This window comes from Neovison vison, chromosome 2 (assembly GCF_020171115.1).
Source record: "Neovison vison isolate M4711 chromosome 2, ASM_NN_V1, whole genome shotgun sequence".
Lineage (NCBI taxonomy): Eukaryota > Metazoa > Chordata > Mammalia > Carnivora > Mustelidae > Neogale > Neogale vison.
In genome coordinates, this window is record NC_058092.1 from 93,048,389 (window position 1) to 93,067,993 (window position 19,605).

The following is a 19,605-nucleotide window of genomic DNA, read 5'->3' on the forward strand; positions in this document are numbered from 1 at the left end:
GGTCAACAAATATGCCACTATTGGAGGGTAAGATCCTCATGTAACTGATGCTCAGTGCCACCACTGTCCAGGCTCTTCCTTCGACTGGGTCCTCATGGAGGAACAACAGTGCTGGTACATTCCTTCCACTAGTAACTACAATTACAATAGCAATATAAAGAAACATGGTTCAGTATGGGTTTGAGCCCACACCTCTCTGCAGATTGTCACAGCTTTCCTGGACAGTGCAGATAATGAAAGATGGTGTGCACTAAGCAGAAAGACCCTGTAGGATGGGGATAACGTTGTGCCAGATCACAGCAGAAGCCAGTAGGGCCCTCAGATCTACCGTTATGCTCCCTTCCCCACATCTCAAGCATGGAGTTCCCAGGCTCAGCCTTGTGACTTACCCTTCCTCAACACCCACTGTTTTCTCTCCCACCCTCCCTCTCTCCTACTTCCCTCACCACATTTTGCTCCTTCATTCCTGTACCTATATATCACATACCTGGTATGGACAAATCTTTCTTTACATCTGTATGATAAGAAATATTTGGTGGACTTAATTAATCCATCCCACATTACAAAGTGTACCAAGAATTTAGGAAGCAAACAGAAAAGGCTTACATTTGAACATTCCCTGAGTCCATGACATCTATTCCATATGGCCCACGTGACATTGAAACGTCAGAGCTTTTCCTGCCTGAATTTAGACCCCATTCCTATGTACTTGATTTCTCCTTAACCATTTCCCTTAACCTGACTTCAGCACTAGATCTTTAAACCATTTAGAGATTGCCAAGTGTAATTGTACAAAGCTTCAAGTTATTTTGCCACTTATTTGTACTGGGGAGCTCTCGGCGTGCAATTCCCTGTAAGTGGGGAAAGTGTGCCACCTTGTGGTATTTAACTTCAAGTAATTTGGTTCGACTTTCTCCCAAGTGACCCTTCTTTCCCAGTAGTCTATGGAATGAAGACAAAGGAAAAATACTTTTTTTCATTACTAATTCTTTTAAGTAAACTCCCTGCCGACCATGGGGCTCAAGCTTATAACACCCAGAGCAAGAGTCCAACGCTCTAACGACTGAGCCTGCCAGGTAACCCTTTTCAATACTAATTTTACGTAATTACGTAATTTGAAATACTTGGAAAAAAAGATTTTGAAGCATCAGACTTTTACCCTACTTAAGTAAACTGATTTTCCTTTAATGTGGAATTAATAAGATTGTCAGCTTCCTTCTGCGTGGATTCCTGCTAGAAAGGACTGGGTGGTCAGCGCAATAAATGGCTTCCAGAGGGAGGAGGTTAGACAAAGGTTGCAGCGGAGTAACAGGGCCTTTTCAGCAAACGCAAAGAATCTGACTGGGTCAAGGCTAAGGTACAGGAGTAGAGAGCAATGTGATGTTTCAGGGAAAGACCATAAAATGCTCAGAGCTTAATTTGACTAATTCCAGCAGAAGTCACAGAGGATGATAAGGAGTAGAGATGAATGGCAGCAGTGCAGGTGAAGGAGAGTCCACATAAACGTGACCAGCACATAAAGGGCCGACAGGTAAATGGACAGACTGTTGATGGGTGATTTCCAAATGATCTGTATAAAAAGCACGGCATGCTGTGGTCTTCAAAAACTAATTGCAAAAGAGGTGAAATGTTTACTGTACCAATTTATGAACTCTGGCTCCTCTAGCTTGTTTTGCTAGATCTTGGGAAAACCTGTAGTATTTCCTTATTTCGGGATATTACCAAAGATGGGCAATCTTATACTGGGAGAAAGTATGTTAGCCATAGTGAACGCCCTGCATCCTTGAAGGTACGGCTCAAGATTCTAGCTTGCGGGGCGCCTTGGTGGCTCAGTGGGTTAAGCCTCTGCCTTCGGCTCAGGTCATGATCCCAGGGTCCTGGGATCGAGCCCCACATCAGGTTCTCTGCTCAGCGGGGAGTCTGCTTCCCCCCTCTCTCTCTGCCTGCCTCTCTGCCTACTTGTGATCTCTCTCTCTGTCAAATAAATAAAATCTTTAAAAAAAAAAAAAATAAGATTCTAGCTTGCATGATGCTCCTCCCTGACCTCCTGTCAGCAGCTGAACCCACAAGACTCTGTGTAACTATTTCATTAACATTCAGTGCAGTGAAGTTCCTTGGAGCAATGACATCTCAAGTGTTTTGAGGCCTTTGTTTACAAAGTCTGTAGTCCATTCCAAGGGTTTTCCTAGAAAAAGAAACAATCCACCCCCTAAAAAATGTACTGGTTCTCACAAAACTGGAATCTACTTGTAGTTCCAGTTATTGTGAACCAAAGAACTTTTGGTGTCTCTAAAGAGTGCGATGGGATGGGGTACAGACAGTTAGGGACACTTGTGTTGTCCTTAGCAGTCTGGACTTTTTTTTAGCATAACAAGAAACAATTGATTAAACATTTTAATTTTTTTAAAGATTCTACTGGAGAGTGCATAAACAAGGGGTAGGGGCAGAGGGAGAGGGAGAAGAAGAAGGCTCTCTGCTGAGCAGGGAGCCCAATCCGGGGCTTGATTCCAGCACCCTGAGATAATGACCTGAGCTGAAGGCAGATGCTTAACCAACTGAGCCACCAAGGTGCTCCAAGAAAAGTGATCATTAAAATGAATACAATAGATGAAAATGAATTTATAAAATATACTGCTAGTGATAAAGGAAGCTCATCAAAAAAATTGTATTAATTTTTGTAATTAATTAATGTAAAATAATTAATATCAGAAAATAAATTATAGTCCACTGGAATTCTATGAGGAATGGTTGGCAGAGCTGTAATCTTCAAGAAAGTATTGAATGAGGGGCAGGGAGTTTCACGAAGATGGTGTTGGGGGCAGGTCTAACGAAAAAGCATAATAAAGATTATAAAGCTTACTTTAAGGTCTATGTAGTTCTGGATTATCTTCATTTTTACAGTATTACTTTAACAGTTTTTGAAGATTATATAAGTGAGTTTACAGTTTTTAATTGGCAGGGCTGTTCTTTTGGGTTCTGGAGGGAGACTAGAGGTAAGGTAGAAACCACCTTCCTCATGAAGATTTCAAGCCCCTTAATAAGTTTTAGCCAGAGCTTTCAACTTCTTTCTTATTCTGCTTCCTGTTGCTCACCAGTCTCTGAAACCAAAGGCTTCTCAAACCAGTATTTAGCACTGTTTATTTAATAGAAAATTTGTTTTACCTAACATACATAACAAGGGACGCATACACAGGCAGGATTTCCTCTATAGGAAAGCAAAGGGAAGCTTCTTAAGGACTTTTAAACATCTCCCCCAGAAAGGGCAGCCTACATGGAGGAAAAGAATGTATTGATAACAAAGCAGGATTCAAATTTTTTAAATTCCCTCATGTCCCCTTTCACAGGAAGCTGCTGGAAAACAGTAAGGATGAAGGGGAGGTGGCCATCCAACACTGCCCCCTGGGGGATAGGTTTTACTTGAGCCGGGAATGCACTGGGAGGTGAAGTAAAAGGGAGAGCAGCTAGCAGTCTGAACAGTGACTGGGGTCCCTGGGTGGCTCAGTGTGTGAATTGGCTGCCTTTAGCTCAGGTCATGATCCCACAGTCCTGGGATCAAGCTCCATGTCAGACTCCCTGCTCAGTGAGGAGCCTGCTTCTCCCTCTCCTCTCCCCCCTTTACTTTCATTATCTCTGAAAATATTTTAAAATTTGAGATACTGAGAACATAAGCTGGGGTGGGGGTGGTGTGCAGAGAGCAAGAGCCTGATGCAGGACTCCATTCCAAGACCCTGGGATCATGACCTGAGCCAACGGCAGACGTTTAACTGAGACGTTTAGCCACTGAGCCACGCAGGTGCCCCTCAAAAAGAGTGTCTGGAGAGAACTAATCTATTTCAGCAGGTCCCTACACTGAGATACCTGAAATCTGGCTAGAACTTTACGCTTTTTGTATATAAAGCAAAGATACTCTTAAGTAGCAACGCTACTTTGTAAAGATTTCATCAGAGACAGATGTCAGCATAAGCAGGGGGAGAGGCAGGCAAAGCAGGCTCCCCGCTGAGCAAGGAGACTGATGGCTGACTAGATGGATCCCAGGAACCTAAACCATGACCTGAGCTGAAGGCAGTCACTTAACCAACAGCCACCCAGGCGCCCCTAGGGTTGCCACTTTTCTTAATCAGGTATTGGATGGTTTAGTCTCAGCCTTAAAGGACTGTTCTTCACTTTCTAGACCTGCAACATGCCTTGCTATGAGGACTGGCTGCCTGGGTAAGGACATGCCCATATCTAACATTTCTCTAATATTAACACGGCAACCTTATAGGGAACATTACTCTGGGCCAGGTGGTCTCAGTGCTTTAACTCTATGCAGTTACTGTCCCCAGGATACACACAAGTGAGTTAAAACTTCCCCTAATAAACCCAACTTTGGGTTTACAACAATATGAAAGAAAGTCTAATTGCTTTGGTCCCTTTAAAATGATCTACATTTCCATGCTGCTAAAGGGTTAATAAGTGTACATAGCTTTTTAAAACTGCAAACTATGGACAAAACAGCTGCCTTTGGTCTGTATGTTAGTGGAACACACATCCACCTTATCTCTGGTCACTTTTCCACCTCAATTTCTAGAGCTCAGTAGTTGGCTCTCTACAAGAACACCTGACACCAGGTTTTAGACATTGATGAATCTTTCCATACCTGCATCAAAATGAGAAGGTGAGGACAAATATCAAGGATGAAGGTACTGATGTTGCAGAGACAGGGGAATAAGAGTAGCTCCAACACCCACAACTATCATTTTTAAAAGGTTCTCAGGAAGGAAGAAGCTTGAGCAAAGTAATCGATTAGCCTGGAGGACAACAGGACAAAGTGCTGGCCTAAGCCTGAAACCTAGATTCTAACATGTGAAAAGGAAGCCATATGCGGTGGAAGTCATGCAGAGGCCTAGACAGACCCCCAGGGCCTTTTGTTAGGGGAGGGGGCGCGGAGTATACCAAGAGTGCGTCCTCAGGTCCTATGTATTCAAGAGGGAAAAATAAGTCTAGAAAGGTGAGGGGTGCAGGGACTAGGAAGAGCTGATTAACAAGCGGTTGTAGGATCAGATTCTATTCTGAAGTCCCTTCTTTCCCTGCCCCTCCCCCTCAAATCCACTTTCTACTTATCAACACGTCAAAGAATCAAGCTAAGAACTATGGCCCCAGGAGGCCTTTCCTAGGCACCCACACTCCACAACCAGCTGGCCCCTGGTTAATGAGGATATGCCACTCGTGGCAGGTTGGCAAGTGGCCAAAGGTCTTTTGCTCTGGGTTCCTTCCCAGAGAACAGAAGACATGAACTGAGAGCACATACCAGCCCAGAATAAGAAAATTACAGCTCCCAGCTTTCCTGAGTGGTAAGGTGATCCTTCTATCTGCTCCGACAAGGAGCAGAAGAGTGGTATAGAACCAGCCTTACCAGAAAGGCAGCACATGGCCTGTCCCTTTCTTTGCTCTCTCTTTGGAATAGGACTTGGAATATTCAAGTGGTAACAAAAAGTCCTCCCTGAGATAGTCACAACAGGAAGGGAGATGAATAGGTCTTTTTGGTGGCAGAGCCTGGTCAGCTAACCTCTACACTCAGGTCTGTGATTTAAACCAGTTTTCCCCCCAATGTGAAGCTCTAATTCTCCACTGCTCTAACCATCCTGGTTCTACGCAGTAAACTACCAGGGAGGAGGCTGCTCTTCTCTTCAAACACTCCCTGTATGATGTTTTAGGCAAGTATTACAGTACAGGTTAGAATTTAGCCCAAAGGAAATATACAGAATCCTATGAATTTAAAACTACTTATTCCCTGGGGAAAGGTTTTATTTGATAATCCAATTTGCTTAAAAAAATTTTTTTTCTTAAAGTCACATTCAACATGGGTCTAACAAACATGAACAAGCACATTATGGGCCCTCCACCGCCCTACAAAAAGCCTATGAAAAAACACACGGTTAGAGAAAATTGCAGACGAGGCTGCCTCACTTAGGACTCCAGCGCAGGGCTGACTAAATGCTCATCGAAGAGGCGCTGTGTGTGGTAGTCAACCAACTCCACCTGCACCGCGGTCTGATCTCCGTTCAGCCGCAGCCCCTCCGCGAGCACCGTGCGCAGCTTCTCCGTGCTGCCCGCCACCAAGCGGTTCACCTTAGGGTAAGCGAGGAGTCTTTCCAGCGGCACGTAGAACTTCTCTCCCACACTGTACGGCTTGGGGGACTGCTCTATTTCGGCCCTTTGAGCTTCTGTTAACCCGTGCTGCGGGGTGCAGCTGCCGAGCGGTACCACCCGGTCGCCCTCCTTTCTCCTTGGACCCCGGAGAAACCGGCTTTTCATCAAGTCGATGGCTTTCACCGCCTCAATACTCAGAGTAAACCGGAAGTATTTGCTTTGCTGTAAACTCGGGTATGAGGTGGTATAAACCTGAAGGAAAAATTACCAAGAGGTTTCATTTCCTTAGGAACTTGTTACCACATTATGAGCTGGGTATTAACTATACACATGTATCAAATCCTACTAGCCACGCATGCCACTATATCATGGGAATCAAATCAGAGGTACAGACATTAACATCTGAGCTGCTTTAAAAATTCTAATCATCGGGTTGCCTGGGTGGCTCAGTGGGTTGAAGCCTCTGCCTTCCGCTTGGGTCATGATCTTGGGGTCCTGGGATCGAGCCCCACATCAGGCTCTCTGCTCAGCAGGGAGCCTGCCTCCCCCCCCTCTCTCTGCCTGCCTCTCTGCCTACTTGTGATCTCTGTCTGCCAAATAAATTAAAAAAAAAAAAAAAAAATAGAAAAAAAAATTCTAATGATTGAAGTCTCCCAAAGCCAGCTTTCCACCAACTCACACCAACCCAATGTTCCTTCTTGATATTAGAGGGAAATGGGTAAAAAGATTCTTAGGAGGGCAATGTGCTTTTTCTTCAACATATCTCCTGAAACCAAAAGGGCCTGAGAAGGTTGGAGGTTCAGGTGTTATACTCATTTCCTGGGCCATGCCGTGGAGGATGCTGCTGATCCTAAAGGATTTTGGGGGCCGGGGGTGGGGTTGCTGGTATATTAGCTTGAAAACTTTCCAGGACTGCTGCTCTTTCCCTGTAATGAGCTTTGAGACATGGCAAGAGGCCGGACGGTCTTTAGGGCGAAGTAGACCAACCCTGAAACAGTTGTGGGCATGAAGGATTCTAAGCACATTTATATTTATCTCTACAGTGAGGACCCTTACAAAGTTCACATCCTAATCCATGTGCTTCTTACCCTGGCCGTTACCTCCCAAAGAAAACTCACAACTTCATAAACGTGTTCCTCTGGCTCTGAAATGCTCAATTCAGTTGGCTTTGTGCTGTTTTTCTGGAAGACCCCAATTTGGGTACAGTATCCAACATGCTCAGCTCCTGCTGGTGGATCCCCCACGCCAGAAAACTCTACAGAGTAATGGTAGAGCTTTGCCACATCCAAAGCCCTAAAATTAAAAGAAATGCATTTCTGAAAGGTATGGTTAGATTAAAAATCACCAGTAGATAGAAAAATACAATGAGCTAAAATACTTCCCAAGTTGCAAATTATTATAGCAACGCATAATGCCACTGGGTTTGCTTACTTCTGAGGAGACTTTGGGGTCCTGAGTCTATTTCCACGTAATCTCAAAAATATGGAGAAAGGGAGAGTTAAGGAGCAGGGTGTAGGCATGAAAAAGGAGACTAAATGGCTACAATCCCAACTCAAATTTGGGTTTGCAGTCATGCCAGAGGCGTGACCATCTGTCCATCTGTCAAGGCCCTGGCAGGGAACACTTGGGCAGGGCATGGGGGCTCACCCTCACTGCCCTACAACCCCCTCCCTATTTTGTTTCCCTATCTCCACACCAACACTCCTACTCCTCTTGCCTTCGTTATCAGAAGTCACCTGGTACCCCAGACTTTGTGTGGCCGCCTGAGACCTACGAAATCAAAAACTTCCATTTATTTTGCCCAAATATCATGGTCCTTTTTATATGTCAAGCTGAATTTTGGGAAATTTTATTAGGATAATAAAACTTTCATAATGTGTGCATCAAGACTGACTTTATAGCATTTTAAACTCCTGCGGGGTAAACTCCCCCCCACACCCCTTACCACAAAATTCATAACATTTATGAACTCACCACATCTGAAACTGCTTTCTGTTCCACTCAAATCTGTGATCTGGATCTCTAAAGGTTGATGCTGGAAACAGGGGATTGAATTCAGAGTTTGGTGTGCTGATGACAACCATACCCGGAGAAAAGTACCCAAACACGACCTCAGGAAACTTGGCCAGATCTTCAGAATCTAAGTGTTCTATCCTGAAATGGTCAATGGGAAAGACAATGCAATTATATTCCTAGCTGATTTAGCAAAAGCAGTTTCTATCTCTAGAAATCCTTTATCCCATTTGAATTTATGTAACAGTATTTATTGGACTTGAAACCAACTACTCCTATATCCTCACCCTGCCCTTGGACCACGTCGCCCTCTCTTTCAGGGCTCCGAACCTTACTGTCAGGAACCAGAAGTATGAGCATTGTTAGCTCCCCAGGAGGCCTGCAGTGCTAGGAGACCAGAATAAATGCCTCACAAAAGCTGTGGGTTTCAGCATCAGATCGCAGCAGATTCTCACCCACACCCAAGGACCAGATCAACTGTCCCAGTACAGGCAGCCACTAGGGAGCCATTTCTATGCTGATGTTGTATGTTAATCTAACCCACTTCTATCTTTGCCTTAAAGAGGAACAGGAGAGGCAATTTGACACTGAGTGTATGCCTGAAAAATGTTAAGTTTCCAAAGACAACCAACTGATGTGATTTTTAGGGCAAATGTGCCCATATATCTTCCCATAACCACTCGGCAGGATGGTGATGGGAAGGAAACAACCATTCAGACCAGTAAGAGAAGACACATACGTAAATGACTCAAACTCAAGTCTTCGATTTAGCCTCTTTGCAATATCAATGCAAATACTACACATCAAAATGTATAGTTAGAGCTACAATGCACTTAGTGAAATTTATTGCTTTAAATTCACACATTAGAAGACAAAAAAAAAAAAGTTAATGCATAAAAGTGTAAAGACAATGGAAAAAATAGAGCAAAACTCTGAACCAGAAAATCATATGACCCAATAATCCCACTCCCGGGCGAAACAAAAACTTGTGTTCATGCAAAACCTGTTCTGTGAATGGTATCTCGTCTCCATACTGGAAACCCAAATACCCTTAAGTGCTTGAAAAGGTGGTACATCACGAAAGGAATACTCGGAAATAAGGAAAAAACTGCCAAGAAATTAGATAAATCTCAAAAGACATTCACTGGAAAAAAAAAAGTTTCAGAAAATTACATACTGTATGATTACTATCGTGTTTCTAAAAATCTATGCTGCAAAATGGGTGAGCGCTTGCCAGGGGTGAGGAAAAGGTGTGGCCACAAAAGGACAGCCTAAGTTGTTTGGGTAATGGAACTGTTCTGTGCCTTGACTGTACGTTACACTAAACTATATGTGTTAAAATCCACAGAAATATACCTCTGCTCAAAGATATGTTTAAAGATTTTTATTTGTCAGAGAAAGCACATGAGCACAAGCAGGGAGAGCTTCAGGCACGGGGAGAAGCCGAGGGAGAAGAAGGCAGAGGGAGAAGCAGGCTCCCCACCTAGCAAGCCTAGCAAGAAGTCCAAAGCGGGACTCAATCCCAAAACCCTGGGATTATGACCTGAGTTGAAAGCAGACGCTTACCTGAGCCACCCAGGTGTCCCCGCTCAAAAATATTTTACTGTGTTTAAAAATTAAGCAAGGGAGCCTGCTCAGGGGACAGTCTGCTTCTTCCTCTCCCTGTGCCCCTCCCCCTGACTCATGCCTTCTTCCTAGCACTCTTGCACTCTTGATCTCAAAATCCTTTAAAAAATGAGGAGAACTTGAATAGGTGAACCTGAATAAAAGGTATTCCTGGTACTATTTTTGCAGCTCCTCCATCTGTAAATCTGAAACTAAAGCAAATCCTGTCAAGTAATCTGCTTTACAAATAAATTTGAAGATTACAATTTAAATCTTGTTAGGAGACCAAATTTACTGAGAATGCTGATTTCCTTTTTTTTTTTTTTTTAAGATTTTATTTATTTATCTGACAGAGAGAGAGATCACAAGCAGGCAGCAAGGCAGGCAGAGAGAGAGGAAGGGAAGCAGGCTCCCTGCTGAGCAGAGAGCCTGATGTAGGACTCGATCCCAGGACCCTGAGATCATGACCTGAGCTGAAGGCAGAGGCTTAACCCACTGAGCCACCCAGGCGCCCAGAGAATTCTGATTTGTAATAAACTTATACAGTAAGAATAGGTTTAATACTTACAATTCAATACATGTTATCAAGTCAAATCCACACAAACGGGAGTCTTTTTGTACAGCAGAACCACGGTACAAGGTTATAGTCAAATCTAGTTCCCGAGGAATGATGTAACTCCCCACTCCTGGAGACAACCTACCCCTGTAAAAACAGAAGGGATATTAACACTGTAATCTTTCAGAATCTCACCAGCAGTAGAATTCTGATTATCTGATCCTCTGGTCATTATCTACCGAAATGAATTTTCCAACACTTGAGGTATTAAGAAGGAGGTCTTAGGGTTAACTTCCTCATAGATTACTGGCCAATAAGAACAAGACTGAATAGTGCTGATGCTCTTGCCATTTAATACTTTTGGTCTTCCAGCTCCCTGTGGATCAGTGATTAACTTTCTTTAGAAGAAAAAAATGTCCTGAAAAAAATCTGCTGTCAATATATATAGGAGACTGGGGAGCTGCTCAGGCTTAAATTGAAAGAGGTCTGGGGCAATGTCAATCCTCTAAGTGTGTCTTCTGGTGTCCAGCATTAAGACTTTGCCATTTGAAAATTGAATCTACAATACTTTGTCTACTATAGTTTCTTGACAGGCTTTGCTTTCTACATTGGCAGGAAAAACTACTGTATCATTCATGATGTTATGGCACAGTCAATCGGTGACCTTGAGGCTCTCAGGGCCAATCTTTCAAAATAAGCTGTATAAAACTGACACTTCCTCATAGTGCCACTAGTTTTAGATGAATGCACCATACTTTCAGAAACTTGGTATTACCCTCCCCATTCAAAGGGTTTGGCAGCAATATCTACTCCAACAAGATACTGAACGCAGCGGTGGTATTTCAGCATCCATAGAAGGGTGGCGTCCCCGAAGCCCAAGTCTGCAATCTACAGATGAAACAGAGCATTGGAGACATTATTGTCGGAAGTCAAATAGGACCAAAAACTTTAGAGAGTAAGTGGCTATCAGAATTAACCATATAATTATGTCAAGATCTTTTTGGTAGAAAAAGGTACACAAAAAGGAAGTTAACCTGAAACGTTAAGAGATGAGTGGGCAGGGAATAAGCTGTGTTAGTGTTTGGACTGTAATGACTTCAGAGGAGTACCAGGCACCCAGAACACCCCACATGGTAGGCAGTTACCCTATAAAACACAACTTTGAACGTCTGAGCAGATTCTAACTTTTTAAGTGCCTGATCTTGACCAATGTTTTAGAGATTTATGTTCAGTGTTAACCTAATCCCCTTAATGCACATTTGTATGTATTCTTAAATGGACTTTTTAATTACACACTAAAGTCTTCATTAATCACGAAACACTATCACCTAAATTTCTGATTCCACCTTACGAAATTAATACTTCTAAAGTTTAATGACACCCAATCCCAAAAATATCCCAAATCAGCTACTAGAGTAGCTGACTGGCTGTAATCCAGCCTTAAGGGGGCAGCTGCCTTCAGCCTTAAGTGGGTATTTTTGGATACTCAGACATGAAAGATACCATATTATCTTAAGATGCACAAAGTGTTAATTCTGGAACAGACTAAAGTTTACCTCAAAATTCATTCTATCAGAAAACCAATTCAGCATTTACTAAGCTGCTTCCAAAAAAATAAAAATTCCCTCCTGGAAAATGGGATTATAATTATACTTTAGCAATAGGCCCATTCAACCTATATTCAATCCAATTTGTCCTCAGATGTGTTTCATTTTTTACCTTTAATATTTTAGGTAAACCTCACAATTTACTACAATATTGCACTCTTAGCCATAAGCAGTTTCCTTTCTGAAGCTGGCACATTTATGGACAGTGGGAGAAGAGTTACATGGCATTAAAAAAAAGAAAAAAACAAAACAAAAAAAACCCTAGTCTAGGAGTGCCTGGGGGCTCCATTGTTTAAGAGTCTGTCTTCAGCTCAGGTGATGATTCCAAGGTCCTGGGACAGAACCCCACACTGGGTTCCCTGGTCAGCCAGGAGTGTTCTTCTCCCTTTGCCTCTCCCCTCAGGCTGGCGCTCTCTCATTCTCTAAAATCTTTTCTAAAAACCTAATCCAAAAGCAAACTACAGCCTTAGGAAGCTTTAAACTGCTTTTTACATAGTGTACTCAATTTCTTGTTAACCTAAATTTAGTTCAAGCATCTCCTTCCCACAGACCCCTGAACTTTACCCTGCCCTCTCTGAAGACAGAAGTAACTGTATTTACAGGATAGACTTAGGTTAATACGTTATACTATCCAATCATACCACCCTTTTGTCCCACTCCCCCACAAATCAGTTCTATTTACTCTAGAGAAAAATGTTTTTCCCCCCAACTACTGATGCATGCAGATCTTATGGTCAGTGTTCTCCTATTGCACTAATCTCTTTCCTTCCTTGCGACACATCTTCAGATGAGATCCGGCGCGTTCAGGGTGGTATGGCAGTAGACTGCAACACATCTTCAAATAGTCTCTGCTGACCTGCCAAATGCTTAAGTTTTTCTTGTATTTTGACTATAAGTTGATAAGACAGGCTTCTAAGTGTTTGGAAAGAAAATACCTACCTTCTTGTGTCCATGTTGATTCACTAAGTTTTTAACAAAGTAGTATCTCTGTTCATACACTGGTGGTTTGAACTCAATCACTTTCTTGCTAAGAACTTCACAATGTTCCATACTGTTGCTACTGTTGCCCTGAAGCAGAAGGGAGGTGTTCTAAATCATGCACCGCTTCAGAAATTAAGGAAAAACCAGCTTCATTTCCCAGTTACTTGGTACAATACATTGGCCTTTCAACCTGTCCAAAAATCACTCAGTGATACTGCATTTCCTCCATGGTTCATCCAAGCCTCCAGTCTTATCTTTTATTAAGTGATAATATGGCTTTAAGCTTCTGAGGGCTTATTAGAGTCAGCTGGAGGGAAAACTAACACTTTTAACAATTCTAAGTCTCCTAGCCACAGGGGACCTTTAATGAACTGCCAAAGCCTGGAATACAGGTAGGCTGGAGACAGACTTGTTGACCAAACTAAAGAAAGGCTCCTGTAAATGGTCTTCTCATTAGGCCTTGACCTAGACACCATCCTGTCTTGGGCTTGCTTAGGCCAGTTTCTTGCAAGAACCCTACCAAGTCAGCTTAGAGAATTCCCCACCCTTAATCTCACAGTCTGATCAAATTCCTTACCACCACCCCTTAATAATCCGATACCCCAGAGATACCCTATCAAGAATCCTGTTAAATGCTGCTTAATACCCAAAACTCTGGTGGTCTCTTCCATGCACTCAGCCCCTCTGTGGATGCTGTAGCCATCTGCTGATGGCTACAAATCCCCGGCAGCTGAAAAGGGGAGTTTTCACCATCTCTCCTCTATTGCAATGCTCTTGTTGCTGTAGTCCTGAATAAAGACTTTCAATTAAGTCTTACTACAGCATTTTTCAAGTGTTCAGTAACCACATGTGGCATGTGGCTACCTATTGGATAGCACAGACTCCTAATGTTGTTTTCAGTGATTCTTTTTTCCTGGAGATTTCCTAGAAATGCAGACTCTTAGGCCTTACCCCACACCTCCTCAATCACCATCTTCAGTGAACAAGATCTTTGGTGGATCCAAAATCACATTATCACTTAAAGAGTATTTTTAAAGTAGATTTTGCTACTTAAAATAACTGATACTGGGGCGCCTGGCTGGCTCAGTAGGTTGAGGCCTCTGCCTTTGGCTGGGGTTGTGATCCCAGAGTCCTGGGATCGAGCCCTGCATTGGGCTCTCTGCTCAGCGGGGAGCCTGCTTTCTCCTCTCTGTGCCTGCCTCTCTGCCTACTTGTGATCTCTGTCTGTCAAGTAAATAAATAAATTCTTTAAAATAAATAAATAAATAAATAACTGATACTCTTTTCACTTCATGTACACCAAATGCGGAATTTTACCTTTTGTATATCCTTGTTCAATCTCATCCAACACCCCAAGAGATGCTAGGAGCTAAATTTGATGGGATTTTACTTTTAACTACCTCACAATCCATCTCAGGGATACCTCTTGAGAGTCATACAAACAGGTTTAGGAGCAGCATTACCTGTTTGTTTTCTTCAGTTTTGTTAAAACAAGAAAACAATGTATCCTTCAAGCTCTATGAACCAGCCATGGCTCAGCTGTAAATACAAAACAGCAGTTTTGTAAAGGAGCCTGAGCACAAGAGGCACCTAGATCAACCAGGGTCAGAGCAAGTTTCCTCCCCTCTTTACATGCTACCATTTAATTGACTGAATTTGCTTAATAAGTATGGCTTCAGACAAAACAAGCTCAGAAAGCCCAAACCATCTTTCAACAGGACAAATGCAGCTAAATGCAGTAACAACTCTTCTTCCCTTTTCGCTGTTAGATTCGATACAATCTGAACAATCCTATGAATTAATGACTATTTCTTAAAAGCCCTCAAGTTTATTATCCGCTTCATCATCCTTTAATCAGGCTCCAGCATTTAAGTCACGACCCTGAGATCAAGAATCTCATGCTCTACCCCAGGAGACAGCAGGCACCTTCAAATTGCTTTCAATCACTTTCTCAAATATGATCAACAAATGAAATTTCGGGGAGGGAAAAAAAAATGCCCGAAGTAACTGAGAAGCTAAAAACACTTCCAAAACCCAATTCACTGATGGGCTTGAAATTCAATTTGGGTTCTCAGCCTAAAATATAAGCTACATGTCAATTAGCGACCTTCGAGTTACTAAATCGTATCTCGCCCCGCTCCCCCAAGTGACGTAATGTCAGAGTCCTCGAGTCCTCCCAGAGCATGAATACCCGGTCCCCGCACGTCTTACCTCCCGAGGGGAGCACCAGCGGGAAAGCAAAGCCCTGCGAACTCCCCCCTGCCCGCCCGCAGCCGCCGCTGTATTTAACTTCAGGCCCCGCCCCTGAGCCCCGCCGGCGCCGCCTCGCAGCGTGACGTTACCCGCCCGCGGCCGCCTGAAGCGCCCACCCCTGCGCCGCCGCCTTTCCCGCCGCAGTCTTGGCCTGTGGCCCGAGGCGTCGCTCGCGGGCAGACGCCCAGCCCTGTGCCTCCAGGCTCCGGGCTGCTAGGCGTTGGTTTTGCGTCTCTTTAACGGCCGCGGTGGCGCATGCCCCGAAGCCATTTTCGAGGAGCCCCTCTGAACCGTGGAGGCGACCGCTGTCCCCGCCGCGTCCCTCACCGGCGCGTGGCTGCGACCCGGCCCGGCCCTCGGAGAGTCTGTTGGACCGCGGCGGCGCCGCACCAGGCCTAACTGGCCTCCCCCAACACCCCCCACCCCGACATCTTTCTTTATACAGAAGATGGTATTTACAGTGGTGGCTTGGGCTTCCTCTGGGATTTACTCATTCTTCCCAAGTAGCTTCCCAGTTAACGTGAGGTCTGCATGTTAATAAACGACGTTGCTCTCTTGTTAATAGGTCTTCTAATACAGGGGTCTCCGCCTAAAGCTCCGAAGGGTAGAGAGAAAATAATTTTTCCTCCTCTTCAGGATGATTCCATTTATATGAGGTACCTAACGTAGTCAATTTGACCGAGACAAAGTAGAATGGTGGTTGCCAGGGGAGGGGCTTGGGGTGGAGGGAAGGAATTGAGTGTTGACGGCTAATGAGTACAGAACTCAGTTTGGGATGACGGAGGAGGGCCAGAGGTGGACGGTGGTGATGGTTGCACAGCAGTGTGGACGTACTTAATGCCACTGAACTACACACTTAAAATGGGAAGTTTTAGCACAAAATATAGACTTGTTGAATCAGTATCTTATACACACACCTGGAAAAAAAATTGTTATGTATATTTTACCACCATTTAAAAATAAAGAGATTTTTTAAGGGGTTAATAAATGGAGGCACCTAGCTGTCTCAGTTCGTTAACCATCTCCCTTCAGCTCAGGTCATGACTGAGTCCCTAGCTGGGCTCCCTGCTCAGCAAGGAGTCTGCTTCTCCCTCTCCCTCTGCCCTTCCCCTGCTCATGCTTGCTCACACTATCTCTTTCGAATTAATAAATAAAATCTTTTTTTAAAAAGGTAATAAATCATCTGTGCAGAATTCCTGGATTTAGAGTTTTTGCCTTAAGCTGTTAGCTGGCTCATTTATGAACTTGAATTCTCATGTCCAGCTCCCTCTCCAAATGTGCCTTTTTCATCATTTTCCTTGGTTTCCTACTCTTTCAGTGTGAAGATCATCCTTGGCTCTATCTATTTCCACCCTTCTCAGATTTGGACAATCACCAAATCTCGACCTCTTCAAACTGTCATTTGCATCTATTCCTTCCAGTGGCTAGTACCCTTGCTTACCCTTTGTCGTCTTGTTTCCTCATCATGCCTAATCTTACCTTCTGCCCCTAGATTCTAAGTCCCACTGAGACCATGTGCTACATTTTCCAAATGAGTTTAAGTCAAATAGACCTGTCCCCACCCACCACACTTTCTTTTCTCTTTACTCTGCATTGTTTAAAGATTTTATTTATTTATTAGAGAAAGAGAGCATGGAGGGGGCGGGGTGGTAGGACAAGTGAGAGAAGCAGACTTCCCATTGAGTAGGGAAGCCCAATATAGAACTTGATTCCAGGATCCTGGGATTACGATCTGAGCCAAAGGCAGAGCCAGATGCCAAAGGCAGTGTCACCCAGGCACCCCTACCTGCATTATTTTTGCCTTAGCATTTACTGTCATTTGACAACCTACATATTTGTTCATTTGCTTATTGTCTATCTCCTTCCCCTAAAATATTGGCTATAAGGGACTCAGTTTTGTTAGCTATTATAGCTCCAGTGTCCAGAACACTGCTTGCCTGGTATTTTGTAGGCCCTCATTAAATATTTCTTGGATAAGTTAAAGAATTATTATATTGGATACCTTTTGTCTATTGCTATTTATTATTGTAAAATGAAATCTTGGACTTTGGCCAACTAAGAGGAGGTTTCTAGTTGGATTCATGCACATTTATAACAAGGATTTCCATGATAATTTCTAAACAAATTTGTGTGTGTGTGCTTTTATGTATATGACAGAGAAAAAGATAAACACATGTAACAGGTTATGTTCTCAACTTTCTACATGATTATACTGATTTTCTTTATAGTAAAATCAATATTGACTTAATTATTACTCTCTAACCTTGGGAGATTTACTTACCCTTTCTGAGTGTCAGTTTTTTCAGTTGCAAAGTGAGAAATAAAAATACCTATTCAAGGGATGCCTGGGTGACTCAGGTGGTAGAGCATGGTGTCTGTCTTCAGCTCAGGTCATGATCCCAGGGTCCTGGGATCAAGCCTGGCATCAGGCTCCCTGCTCAGGGGAGAGTCTGCTTCTCCCCCTCCCTTTGCCCCTACCCCTTGCTTGTGCTCTCTTTCAAATAAATAAACAAAATATTTTTTAAAAAGAGAGAGAGAGAGATTACCCATTCAAGAGAATCCTGGTTGGCTCAAGTTGGTGGAGCATGTGACTCTTGATCTTGGGGCTGTAAGTTTGAGCCGCATACTGTGTGTAGAGGTTACTTAAAATCTTAAAAAAAAAAAAAAAAAAGATTACCCACTCAATAACTGTGTACAGTGTACCTATTATGGACCAAGTACTGGTTTGAGAGATAAAGACAGATAAAAATCCTTCTGATGGCTTTTTCAGTCCAGGAGTTGTAGATGTGTAACGGGTGCAGGGGTGTGAGAGCTCCTGGCTCTGAGGGTCATAAACAAATCAGGTTCAGCTGCTGCCATTGCCCGAATCCAGAGACAGAGAGACAAGTGGCAGTAAAACAAGAAAGGAATTTATTTTAGCGAGGTCAATACAAGGAAGACAGTGGACTAACTTCTCAAAGTCTGTCTCCAAAGTGCTGAAAGTATGTCTACATTTATTTAAGGAAAATGTGTGATAGAGGTCGGGGGTACATTTAGGTAGGCAAAAAGGGGCAGGTCTATCACACAGGGCCTTGCTGACTTGGGGTAGTCCATATGACTTGAGAGGTAGTTTCAGCACCCACCAACGGATGCTTTGCACACAGGATCTTTTGCCTGAGTTAAGAGGGGAGCTGGAAAGGGAGAACTAAATTAGAAAGTACAGACAGATCAAAAAAATGGGGACAGGGGCGCCTGGGTGGCTCAGTGGGTTAAGCCACTGCCTTCGGCTCAGGTCATGATCTCAGGGTCCTGGGATCAAGTCCCGCATCGGGCTCTCTGCTCAGCAGGGAGCCTGCTTCCCTCTTTCTCTAAACCTGCCTCTCCGTCTACTTGTGATTTCTCTCTGTCAAATAAATAAATAAAATCTTAAAAAAAAAATGGGGACAGTTGAGTCCTCTTTCACATGTTTGCCATAAAATAGGTGACTGAAAGTTATCCTGAATGCTACATTGAGCCTGACGCTCAAATAGGATGAAATAATTAGGGGTCTTGGAAGAAGATTATTGTATTTTACATGTAAAAGGAATGTATAAACAGTTTGTGGCCAGAAGGATAATTATGACAGTTTAAGGTGTGCTAAGATCCACAGGCAGTAGTTTCTGTCCACAGGTCCTGTCCCAGTGCTTGAATAAAACCACCTCTTTTGCACCCACTTATAGATAGGAGAGCAAATGGGGTATAATTTATACTCCAGAGTTCCTCTGAGGTATCAGGCTATTATCCACAGGACTTGACCTGAAATTGCACTATTGCCTGTTTTCCTCCCAGTCCTGCTTCCCCTCTTCCTTACCAGCTTCTCCTGGGAAGATCACTTGCACCTAAATCTTCATATCTCATAATCTGCCTGGGGGAACCGGACCTGGCTGGGTTTGTTTTGTTTTGCTTTTATGATTTTACTTAATTATTTTCCAGAGAGAATGAGAGAGAGGGCAGGCAGAGGAAGAAGCGGGCTCCCCACTGAGCAAGGAGCACAATGGAAGACCCTGGGACCATGACCTGAGCAGAAGGCAGATGCTTAACTGAATGAGCCACCCAGGCATCCCCCTCAGGCTGTTTTGTGGAGAATTAACTGGACGCCAGGAAGAGTGGAAGAGGCTGCTCACTTGAAGGCCATTTTGGTAAGTCAGAAGAGGTACGAAGGTGGCCTGATTTTTTTGTGATAACAGTGGAGGTACAGTAATGTGCACAGAGTCCAGACAAATTTCGTAACGATACAGCTGACTGTAAGTGGAAAAAAGGAGGACTCAGGACTATTTCCCAGCCTCGTGCACGTTACATGTGGTGGTGGCACCAGCTGTGGCCTCGACCTGCGGAATGACATAGGTAAGCTCCTGGGCCTGTACATGCTGCGGAAACACTCAGCTGGCAACTGCATCATCGCATCCAACCAGATGAATCTGGGTCAGGTTGGCAAGGTGA

At 43.7% G+C, this 19,605-nt stretch overlaps 1 protein-coding gene across 2 annotated transcripts; it reads right to left on the bottom strand.

Moving 5' to 3' along the window:
- Nucleotides 1-5,751: 5,751 nt before the first annotated feature.
- Nucleotides 5,752-15,151, bottom strand: HENMT1 (HEN methyltransferase 1). 2 transcript variants are annotated; one of them, XM_044238804.1, is made up of 7 exons: nucleotides 15,106-15,151; nucleotides 12,853-12,981; nucleotides 11,082-11,194; nucleotides 10,319-10,453; nucleotides 8,107-8,286; nucleotides 7,251-7,425; nucleotides 5,752-6,384 (listed from the first exon to the last, which is right to left on the bottom strand). In XM_044238804.1, exons 2-7 carry the CDS (start codon nucleotides 12,961-12,963, stop codon nucleotides 5,950-5,952), a joined length of 1,149 nt encoding a protein of 382 aa, XP_044094739.1. In that variant the 5' UTR covers nucleotides 12,964-12,981; nucleotides 15,106-15,151; the 3' UTR covers nucleotides 5,752-5,949. The 2 variants fall into 2 exon arrangements, with proteins under 2 accessions (XP_044094739.1, XP_044094738.1); XM_044238803.1 differs by having other exon boundaries at nucleotides 7,233-7,425.
- Between the last annotated feature and the right edge of the window lie 4,454 nt (nucleotides 15,152-19,605).